The 12,154-nt window shown below is 39.8% G+C and overlaps 2 protein-coding genes across 12 annotated transcripts in view; one reads left to right on the forward strand and one right to left on the reverse strand.

The window, feature by feature from the left end:
* Positions 1-4,557: 4,557 nt before the first annotated feature.
* Positions 4,558-12,154, reverse strand: part of LOC309501916 (NACHT, LRR and PYD domains-containing protein 12-like) — a 124,456-nt gene continuing 116,859 nt past the window's right edge. For all 11 annotated transcript variants that reach the window (XM_082174193.1, XM_082174188.1, XM_082174197.1 and 8 more), the window contains 2 exons: positions 6,456-6,626; positions 4,558-6,334 (listed from right to left, as the gene is read on the reverse strand). In XM_082174193.1, the coding sequence (XP_082030319.1) occupies positions 6,328-6,334; positions 6,456-6,626 (178 nt within the window). In that variant the 3' untranslated portion in view covers positions 4,558-6,327. The remainder of the gene's footprint in view (positions 6,335-6,455; positions 6,627-12,154) is intronic.
* On the forward strand, positions 7,451-9,641 carry LOC309500477 (uncharacterized protein; the record flags this gene model as incomplete). The annotated part of the gene is made up of 4 exons (XM_082172089.1): positions 7,451-7,730; positions 8,025-8,099; positions 8,265-8,396; positions 9,229-9,641. The coding sequence occupies exons 1-4, from the start codon at positions 7,523-7,525 to the stop codon at positions 9,639-9,641; spliced, it is 828 nt and encodes a 275-aa protein (XP_082028215.1). The 5' UTR covers positions 7,451-7,522.

A 12,154-nucleotide genomic window follows, 5' to 3' on the forward strand; every position in this document is an offset into this window, starting at 1 on the left:
CTGGTTAATCCAAGTAGCAAGGCCACTCTGCTACTAAAACCTGATTTGTATACCTTTTAAAGCAACACTATGTAAAATTTTTTACCTTAAAATAATGTTTCCAAAATGGTTTCAGTGGTTCATCAAGTCGTAACAGGGTGAACGGCACTTATGCCTCCGCTTTGCGGCCCTTTATCTGCTATAACCACACTATGTAAGATTGCCAGATCGGGTCGTGTTTCTGTAGTTCGAATGAGACATAAGAAAACTATAAATTTGACTTGCTTTACATCAAGCGTTACAATAGTCATTATTTTGTTTTTCTTTGTTTCTGATGTCGCAATACATCATACTTTCATAAAATCATGCATCATACTCTACCTCGTCTGTGGACATCGTTATTATAGTAACATAATATAATAGGACATCGTTCTGGATAAACAGCGAGCGTGCGTGCGGCGGAAGGCTGCGGTAGGCTAAATGATTTACGACAGCGGTAATGGACAATTCCGCTTCCAACCTGTAGGGGGACCGAAGACAAAAAGTTCCTTAGTGTTGCTTTAAGTCCCCCTGTGCTGAAAATCAAGTTTTTTATGGAAATTTAATGGCAGGGTCATTGGAAGATGGCGCCGTTGTCTTTGGCTTGCCGTCTGTCTCTCTGGATTTCTTTTTGCTTGTCTGCACACAGTCATATATTTCCTTTTCTTAATAAATCAAAGTGTTGCCTACCATGTCACCACACCGCCTATGTACGACCGCCAGACGTTGCTTAACATTAGAACAACAATGGAGTTATGCTGTACCAAAGATGTGCCGGCCACGTGCTCCAGCTTTCCGCCTCCTCCTTTCCTGATGACTCTACCTGTGTGGTTGTGCCGTGTGCCTTGGGCACTGCCTTGGAGGAGAGGAAAAGGGGGGGTATGGCCGTCAGGCTGAAATTGCGCCTGGTGCCTGGACTGGTTGGTCGGCCTCGCCGGGACGCTCGTGTACATGAGGGGGATCGTGACTTTTACATTGCGAGGCGTTCTCAGGAGACGCCTTATCATCGGATCTGTGATCTAACAGGGGACTCGTCAGTGCAGCCTCTGCGGCGGCGCGTCCCTTACTTACGGCGTGGATCAGCGGCACCTTCGCTCATTGGAACGGGCACTTCAGCATCGCAGCCGGTCAGTGATTCTGTATCAATTAGGATGGCCTTAGTAAATTCCAGATCATTGAGCAATAAGACATTTATTCTAAATGACATTATAACCACCGGCAACATAGACTTCTTATTTGTGACGGAGACCTGGCTCTCTGTTGGTGATATTAGTTCTTTCTCTGAACTCACTCCCACTAACTAGAATCTTTTAATACCCCTCGTCGTTCGGGCCGGGGTGGAGGACTGGCAACTGTCTTTAAAAACGGTTTCTGCTGTTGGTATATTGGAGACGGATTTCTATTCGACTTCTGAAGTACAACTCTTTTCACTGGATCAGGCAAACTCACTGGTAATTGCAGTAGTGTCCCCCGAAAACAAACAAAGATTTTTTAAATGAGTTATAAGACTTTTTGGGGGGTATTATAATTTTAATTGTTGGTGATTTTAATGTTCATGTATGCTCTGACTCTTCAGCACTAGCCAAAGACTACTCGAGTCTTATTGAACCGTGTGACTTTGTTCAATGGGTAAATGAGCCAACCCACGTACATGGCCATATGCTCGATCTGGTTTTATCCCATGGTTTCTCCATCTCAGATGTTCAAATTGGTGATTTAAGTTGTTCAGACCACAGGCCTGTTGTTTTTAGTGTTGATCTCTTATGTCATACCATTGCATCTGTCAGACCTAGAAAGTGGTCATGTGTAGGCTTATCCTGTCCAGCGTCTGCTGATGCTTTCTCTGCAGTGTTTGCTGATGCTGGTCAGGTGCTTTCTGTGGAACATCTAGCAGATTCAATGGATATTGATGAGCTACTGAGTTTATTTAATTCTCTGTGTACCAACGCTCTTGACACTGTTGCACCTTTGAGACTTAAATGTCAGAAAAATACATTTGAACCTTGGCTGAATAGAAACACTCGCCACTTAAGACAAGTTTGTAGAAGAGCAGAGCGCAGATGGAAAAAGGATAAACTACAGGTGTCCTGAGATATTACGGGAGTCTCAATATCATACCAAAAAGCTGTTAAAACAGCTAAGTCTCATTATTTAATTAGATAATAGCTAAAAACTCAAACAATCCTAGGATCTTGTATTTTAAACTCTATTTTTAACCCTGTAGGTAATAATTATCTAACTGAATCTGCTTCAACGTGTGAAAATGTTCTGATATTTTTTTATGGAGAAAATAGTAACAATTAGACAGTCCATATTACCTTCGACTACTGACCCTGCAGACACTCCCATGGCCATCAGGTTTTTAAACTATTTTGAGCCAATTACCATATCCGGTTTAACAGATATAGTTGCTAAGTTGAAGCCTACTGTCTCATCTCTTGACATTGTTCACACTTGGTTTTTTAAACAATATTTCACAATGTTGGGTCATGGATCTTGTCCATCATAAACAAATGCCTTCTCTCAGGTTTTGTTACAGCTCTCTGCAAACATGCCATGGTGAAACCAATATTGAAAAGGCCAAATATGGACACTACTGATTTATCAAATTTTAGACCCATTTCAAATGTATCTTTTATATCTAAGATCCTTGAGAAAACTGTGTTACTGCAGTTACAGAGTTTCCTTGATGCGAATAGTATCCGTGAAATATCCCAGTTTGGTTTTAGGATTAACCACAGAACTGAATCTGCTTTATTAAGAGTTTTGAATTATATTTTGTCATCTCTCGATTCCGGGGACTCTGTCATTTGTTTTAGATCTGAGTGCAGCATTTGACACTGTTGACCATAGAATTCTATTGTCACGCCTTGAAAAGTTTGTGGGCATCGAGGAAGCGCTCTCAGTTGGTTTAAATATTATCTTACAAACAGAACCTTTTCAGTTGGCATTAGGCTCTGTTTCGTCTGTAGCTCCTCTTACTTGTGGCCTTCCACAAGGCTCCATTTTGGCCCCTACTCTGTTTTCACTACACATGTTACCGCTAGGATCCATTTTTAGGAGGTACGGAGTGTCTTTTCACTTGTATGCTGACGATACTCAAATCTATCTGCCTTTCAAGCGCACAGACACAAAAGGCCTAGAAACCCTATTTGCTTGTTTAAACGACATAAAATCCTGGATGTCCTCAAATGTTTTACATTTAAATGTGAGCAAAACTGAGGCTATTGTGTTCGGCCCTCTGTAGGAAATGGAAAAAAAACACTTTTAATGTTGCAAACTTGTACACCTACATCAAATCCACAGTTAAAAGTCTGGGAGTTACTTTGGATTCCTCCCTTAAGCTGGATAAACACATAAACACAGTAGTTAAATCAAAGCTTTTTTCACCTTAATCTTTTATCTAGAGTAAAGTCTTTCCTATCACCCAAACAGCTTGAAAGAGTCACACATGCTTTGTTCTATCCCGCCTGGATTACTGTAATTCTTTATATGCAGGAATATCCCAGTTTTCCATTACAAGGCTTCAAATGGTTCAAAACACTGCAGCCAGATTTCTAACTGGGGTTCGCAAACATGAGCATATTACTCCTATTTTAATGTCTCTTAACTGGTTGCCGGTGCGTCATAGAGTTGATTTTAAAATATTGTTGTTTGTTTTCAGATCCTTAAATGGTCTTGCACCCTCTTACCTATCTGAACTTTGAACTTTGAACGTGCCTACGGTCCACAAGCAGTTATAATCTGTCCCAGCCACATTCACGATTTAAGTCGAGAGGGGATCGAGCTTTTGCAGTGGTTGATCCCAGGCTATGGAATAGCCTCCCCTTATCCTTGAGATCCCTGTCCTCTTTACATGAGTTTAAATTTAAGCTAAAGTTTTATATTTTTGACTGGGCATTTCACTATATCTCAATTATGGTTTTATTACATTATGTGTTAATGGCTTATTTTGCAACTTATTTCATGTTTCCTGGACTTTTACCTTGTAAAGCACAGTGGTCAACTTCAGTTGTGTTTATTTGTGCTATATAAATAAAATGAAATGAAATAAAGTTGTTAATTGTTGTTCTATGTGGTGTTTTTAATGTGCTTTAAGACAAACCATGTGTAAATTCATAAGTCGACAGCATTGCTGAGTATTTTCTCCTTAAAACTGCAGTGAACCAAAGACAGTCTCAAACACACGCTTTGAAATCGCTGGTGTTTCTGACGTCACAAACTACCTTGTAACCAATCAGATCAACGTGTGATCGTCAACCAGTGGATCTCTGAGCTGAGTGAGTGAGTGGAGGCGGGGCTCATTTGCATATTCATTGAACCACGCATACTAAATGAGGCAATGGTGTCGAGTTACATTCAAGATATTTTAAGGCATGAAGACATTTTTTATCAAGGAAAAAAACATTTAAATATGTAATTTTGGTGATCAAAGATGAATTTTAAGGGATAAAACTGATGACTACCAGGGATTTAAACATAATACTGACATCCGCATAACACGGATTGTAAAGAGAAAAACCACATGATGAATTAAAGTTCTTCACAAGCAGCTTTTTCACAAGCTGAGGAAAAACTGATATATAGAAGGATATACAGTATAGAAATAATACAAAACACCATCATGGTGACACGCATGACACTAAAACAATGCTTTTAACAACATAAGATGTAACATAAATCTCTAATGTATAAATAACTGATAAAAAAAAACAAGTAATACAATTTAAAACCATCAAATTGAGTTGTCAAACAGAGAATTCTGGGAATGTCAGTTTACAGATTCTCACTGTAGATTATGTATAACATGTAGGGCTGTCAATAGATTAAAGTGTTTTAAATCACAATTAAATGCATACTTATCGTCAACTTGTTTCAGACATGTCAAGTTGCAATACTGAACAGGACCACACGAAGATGCTTAAAAACACCTAAACCAACCACCTTGACCTGACTGCATATACCTATACAGTACACTTATCCATTCAGAACACAGCAACATACACCTGACAGATAAAAACACTATCCTGAATGTTAGTGGAAACGATGTGAAGATTATTCACAAGTGGAAAACAATCATGGCAGCTGCCAATCTTCCCATGAGTGGACGTTCCAGAAAATTCTCCCCAAGGTTTAAAAATCACAAAACACCCAAGAGAAACACCTCAGACTGTACAGGCCTCAGTTAACATGTTAAATGTTAAAGTTCATGGCAGCACAATTAGAAAAAGACGAGACTAGTATGTCATGTTTAAAAGGGTTGCAGGAGAAAGTTTCTTCTCTCTGCAAAGAACATGGCAACACGGCTTAATTTTGCAAAGTTACATCCGAACAAACCTCAAGACTTCTGGATCAATATCTTTTAGACAGACGAGACCAAAGTGGAGATGTTTGGCCATAATGCACAGAAAACCAAACGCAGCATTTCAGCACAAACACCTCATACCAACGGTCAAGCACAGTGGTGGAGAGCTGATGATTTGGGCTCGTTTTGTAGCCACTGAACCTGGGCAACTTCAGTCATTGAGTCGACCATGAACTCCTCTGTAAACCAAAGCATTCTAGAGTCAAATGTGAGGCCGTCTGTCCGACAGCTAAAGCTTGGCTGAAACTGGGTCATTCAACAGGACAGGTGTTGCACTGACCCAGTCAAAGTTCAGACCTCAACCCGAGTGTTGGGACCTTAGCGATGTGATCGGTGCTTTTCTTCTCTTCCTGACACTCAGTCATCGCGCTCTGCCATCCTGTTATGGCGAGACAATATCTGTGACATTTGTGTACAAGATATTGTCTAATTAGCCTAATTTACATCGAAAAATTGCGTGTTTGTGCTGAAAGGAATAATTGATTCGATTTAAATACTCATGGTGTAGCAGTGTTTCTGAAGGGATACAGACTACCTCGTGGTGATGTGATCATGTGATGACAAATTTGGACCTTAATCATAATCATGCCTTTCACACACCGACACAAGAAAAGACAGAACAATAATCATGTGACAATGGCAAATATCCTCTTCAGATGAGCTTCAATCAAATCTCAGGAAGACATTTCACAAAGACATTAAAAGCATCATCATTAGACCAAAACATCCAGTACCCCGAAACACAGAAGAAACTCAGCTGAAGTTCATTGTAGAGTTAATGTAGTGATTGTGTTGATCTGCTCACTTCAATGAGATAGCTGATGATAAAAAACAATTCACTAATACATGAATGAGAGGAAGACTTCATGTACATTTGTATACAGTAACCGAGATCTTCGGTTTTGATGATAATGTCTCTGTAGTGGCTCCATATTCACCATCATTTAACAGCTGTCAGTAAAATAAAACACACACAGTAACATATGCATTACTGCTGACACATCTGTTCAGAGGATTGACTAGTTCAAATCAAATGATATTATTATATTATATGATGTAAATCAAAACTTACACTAGTGTCTCCAGTTTATAATGTGGATTATCTTTCAAACCAGAGAGACGCTTCACACTTCCATATTCTAGATAATTCCTAGACAGATCCAGTTCTCTGAGGTGTGAGTTTGATCTCAGAGCTGAAGTCAGAGCAACACAACCTTCAGCTGTGATCTTACAACCATTCAACCTGCAGAAAACAATGACACACTCTTCACTCTCAGTTCAACTTACAAAATGTGCAGATCGGTGGGTCCCCAAGACTGGAGTTGAGAATCACTGACATAAAATGCATATAAATATCAGTTGTCACTCTATATCTGCCACTAATGTCTTAAGCCGAGTTCACACTGTGTGATTTATAATAGTCCTTTACGATTCCTGCTTGTCAGACTGTACGAACATGATCCTCGATGTAATCCATAGGGACCCTTAAAATAAATATGCCTTTTGTTTTGAAGTGTTTTAAAATATTGAAATTTGTGCTTTTTTTCAGTGATATAACTAAATGTTTTTGTTTCATATCCAATGAGATAGCGTTGAATGTAAATGTACTATTGCTGGCCAGTGACTGTTGAGCATGATTAGTTTGCGTCATAACGTGAGTTACGTGAAGGGGGAGGAGCATCGCACATGGCATGAGAAGACCTTGGGCCCTATCTTGCACCCAGCGCAATTGACTTTGTACACCGACGCATGTATCATTCCTATTTTGCACCCGTGCACAGCGGACTTTTCCCTCCACAGAAGCACGTCGGTTAACTAAAGCCCTATTCGCACGGGATAAGTATTATCTAGGGACCTCGTGTGAATTATAAATTACCCACCCACGTCTGATTTTCATCTGGCGCATTCGAACTGGATAAGCGAAGCCTGTGATTTTACTCGAATTTACTGACTTATCTCCCGGAAGCCGGAACCCGGATATGACGTCAAGACGTTTGCGCACATCTACTTCCTTGTTTCCGCTTGTTTCCCAACATGGCTGCTAGTGCTAAGAAGAAAAGTCGACGTTGGACGCGTGAGGAGACACTCTTTTTAATCGATGTTTGGGGTGAACCACGTTATCAAAGGCAATTCGAACAAATGGTGCACAACCACACCGTTTGGGAAAATATTTACAAAGACCTCGTCCTCCGGTGCCCGTCTATACAGGACTTTGGAGATTGGACCAAGTGTAAAGAAAGGTTGGACTACCTGAGAAGAAAGTACCGTGATAGCCTCAAAAACAACAAGAAGACCGGAACAAACCCCATTAAATGTCCTTATTTTGATGAACTGGACGCTGTTCTCGGTAAGATTAATCAACATTTCCCCTCTAACGTTAGCTAACACATGGTACAGTAATAGCCAGTTTATCCGCTATAAAACGTTTCTCTTTTTCAACAGCTAACGTAAGTTACTGTAAGGTTAACGTAATGCAAACATGTGCTAACATGTGCTACAGTAAAAGCCAGTTTAGCAGCAACGTACAGTAACGTATGCTAACTTTAGTAATGCCACACAATTTAGACAACCACTTGCCAATTGTTGATCCACAGCAAAGCACATTAGTTTTACATTCGTTTTCTATTGTTTTTATATACAGGTTGCCGACCTATGAACAACCCCGGAGAAATAAGGATGGATATTGGGGGGAGTTCAGATGAGGAATCTGACTGTGGTAAGCAGCCTACACTGGCCTGTACAGTACATAATACTGTAACGTTATATCGTGTTAATTTATATGTAGACATTGTATCTTCTCTATAGTTAAATAAAGAAATAAGTAGAAGCATACTAAATCATTACTGAGTGAACCTGCTTGATTTTCTTTTGTTTTCAGCAGGTTCATCTGAGAGCCCTAATGATCACAACACCTCAAGGGAAAATGATGCAGAGGATGAGGCATCCAGTCATGGCTCAGCCTCCAAAGCACCACCACCCCCACCTCCTCCTGCTGCTGAACCCAAGCCACAAGGTGGGCTCTCATGTTGGAAAATAGTTTTCAATAAGCTACACAAATGTAGGTAGTTACTTAGGAGCGAATGGATGATCTGGTTAGCTGTACTATGATACTTAAAAGTATCAATATTTTGTCAATGTACCTTTGGTACACTACCACACACTAGGTTCAGTTGAGTGATGCAGCTGCTAAGAGCAGGAAATTGTATTTTAGCTCCCATAATAACTTTTATTGTTTTTCTCATCTACAGTGATGCTTTGTTGTGTGTGCACTTTCATGTTTGAATAGAATAGAATGTGAAACAATACTTGTCTGGTCTATGTTGTGGTGGACGGCAATAAGTCAAGTCAAGTCAAGTATATTTGTATAGCGCTTTTCACAATGCAGATTGTATCAAAGCAGCTTCACAGTATTAAATTAAAATAATACAACAAGGTTTGTTTTTGTATTAAGTGCAATAAACCTGCACTTACAAAATCCCAGGGCCGTCTCCCTCACCCTGCTTATAGTAGCCTACGACCATTATAGCATAATATACAGACCACACATCACAGCATCACTTTAATTGAGAATAAAAATAAAAGGAATTATGAGAGCTCAAATACATCCATTTCTTAACAAGTGCATCACTCAACTGAACTTTGGCACATTGCGTGGTGCACTGACATTGCCAGGCACACAGATGTAACCACAAGAAATGTCCCAAAGGTGTATTCACAAACCATTAATTGACCTTTACATAGTTCTTACCAAAGGAATTTAAATTAATCACTGTAGCATTGAATGTTCCCAGTATTTATAGGTTTTAACATCACAATTTGCTGAAATAAATGTTTTGTCTTTGCAGCACATCGCAGAAGAAAGGGGCGAAAAACACAGATAATGGAGGCAATTGACAAGGGTCTGGACCGTCTCCTGCAAAATGACAACACCCATGACTACGATAGGGAGCGGTTTGAATGGGAGAAAGAGATGGAGAGAAATAGAATGGAGCTGGAAAGGAAACGTCTTGATTTTGAAATAAAGAAGATGGAAGCTGATGAAAAGAGAGCAGAAGAGAACAGGGCGCTAATGCTCCAGATGTTTCATTGCTTTAGGCCCCAGTCCCAGCATTCACCTTTTTCAGCCCCACATTACTACCCTTATACACCACCTCTTCAACGCCCATCTGCTGAGAGCATGGACTTTCCATCCACAACCCCTGGACCCCCTGCCCCAGCAGCATATCAAGTGCACTACTACAATGACCCACCCAACTAGCTTTTTGTGCCTTAACATCTTGCAGGAAAGCATTATTTGTTCTTAGGCCTTTTAGATTTAGTGTGTTTAGAAGGTCTGGCAGTTCACCATTTTATTTATTTCACTTTACTTTGATTTTTGTATGGTTTCAGTGCTTCCCTACAGAAAGCAATATTTAGCACATTTTAAGTAGGGAAAAAGGTGTGTTAAAAAAACTTCGGCTGGACAAATTCCGAATGTGCCTTTTTCTTTTAGGAAAGCAATATTTGCACATTTCTTTTATATTTTGTAAAAATTGTTTATTTTATTACAAAACACTGAAAAAAAAGTTGAACAAAACTTCAAACTTATGTGAATTGCCAAGTTCAGAAATGAAGGATGCTCTGCACTATAAATAAATGTTTGATTTAAATTTCACGTGCGTCTTGACTGCATAGTTTGTGTATGAGCTTCCAAAGCTTCTTTGCACTTTACTGATTTGTATTAATATGGGCTACTAAGGCCTCCCGGATGTGCTCTGCTGGGGAGAGAGCAGAAAATATCTGCTGCTCTGGTCCTGCCTCTGGCTGATCCAACACATCTTCCAGGGGTTCCTGGTAAGCAACTTTCTGCATTTCACAGAAGTTGTGCAACACTACACAAGCAGACACAACATACTTCACATTGTGGGTTTGACAGTCATTTCTTTTCATAATGCATCTCCAACAGCCCTTGAGGCCGCCAAATGCGTGTTCAACGTGGATACGAGCACGGCTCAAGGAGGCGTTGTAGGCTGCCCTGGGACCCCTTGCTGTACCTTCCGGGAATGGCTTCATTATGTTGCTAGTCAAGCTGTAGGCAGAATCGGCCACAATCAGGACAGGTATGTCGACCCCTTGGATGTTCCTGCTGACTGGAGGGAAAAAGGTACCATCCTCCAGCTTGCGGCACAGACGTGAACACTCAAAAACGTATGCATTGTGGCACTTCCCAGGCCAGCCAACATCAAAATCAAGGAAGCTGTAAGTGTGGTCTACAAGACCTTGAAGAAGAACACTGTACCATCCTTTTCTGTTATAATAGTCGGTGGGATAGCTTGATGGGGCTATGATTGGTATGTGTGTGCCATCCAAAGCCCCAGCACACATGGGGAATCCTGTCTTCCTCTCAAATCCTGTGATGATGGCTTGGACTTCAGGGACAGTTTTTGGCCTCTTCACAAAAACCCTCCTGAGATTGCTCAGTGCCTCACACACCTCCCAGAAAATATTACAGGCGGTGCTGGTTCCAATACCAAACAGGTTGGCAACATCGTGGAACTCAACATTACTGGCAAGCTTGTAGATTGTAACTGCTACCCTCTTCTCTAGAGGTACTGGATCCAACATGTTGGTAGTTTGGGGTTTGATGTATGGGTGCAGCTGGTCACAAAGAATATTGAAGGTTTCTTTGGGCATTCTGAAGTTGAGGTACCAATCATTGTCTTGAAAATTCTGGAGCACCTCTGTTTCCCAAAAGGAAGGGCCTCGCTCCCGTGTTGTTCTCTCATTGTACCATGAATTTGCTATGAAAGAGAGAAGGCCATTAGTACATAATGTCAGTTTGCAGTGTTAATATTCAACACAGATGTAAGTAATCAAAATCAGAGGAAGGCCCACATTTTTTTACAAATTTAAGTACCTAAACTACAGAAAACGATTCAAATGAGAACAATAACATCAAAAGTATTAAGAAATTTAAGAATGACATTTTGATTTTCAGGTAATCTAAAGTTAATACCTAAACCCAGCCCTGACTGACTACACTTTATAACTATACAAGTAGACCACCAGAAAAAAAAAAACAACTGCCAATATTGCTTGCATTTGTGTAGCACATTTTTATTACATGTATTGTAGTCTGTATTCTTCACTGTATCTTTACAGTTTACACATGGGCAAGCATTATTATTATTATTTTTTATAATAATTATTCATAGGCTATTATTATTTAAATGTGCCATGTAGGCTATTAGATACGGATAGCAATGATAAATAAACAAAAATACTTTACAAAATTAACTATAAACATATTAAAATAGTTTATACCCATATTACATTTCTTGTAGCCCAGTAGAAATATGTTTTCAATGGGCGACTATATGGCACTGTACACTTTTTGCGTATGGTTGAGGGTCCGGTTAGATGGATAAAAAAAAAACATTTCACCAGGTTAAAATCTATTAGCTTAAGCTTTACGCTTGATTTATTTGTAACATTATTCCTAATTATGAAGTGAGCCCTGGCTTGATTGTGCCTTATTTTTGATAAGCTATTGCTTGGAAATGTCTTGTCGTTATCTCTAGATGTATGATAGCCTACAAACATAAAAAATTACACTTACCGCATGCTGCTATACATGTCATCCATCTCCATCTAATCATTCTTTTTTTCTTCGCACTTGTGGTGGTTTTCATCTTTCTCTTTCTGCAAATTGTATATGGTGTATAGCGACATGACCCAGCACCCAAAACACTGTCAAAACACTCCAACGAAAAGAAAGAAATAAGAAAGAAA

Source organism: Leuciscus leuciscus, assembly GCF_965113295.1.
Source record: "Leuciscus leuciscus genome assembly, chromosome: 6".
Lineage (NCBI taxonomy): Eukaryota > Metazoa > Chordata > Actinopteri > Cypriniformes > Leuciscidae > Leuciscus > Leuciscus leuciscus.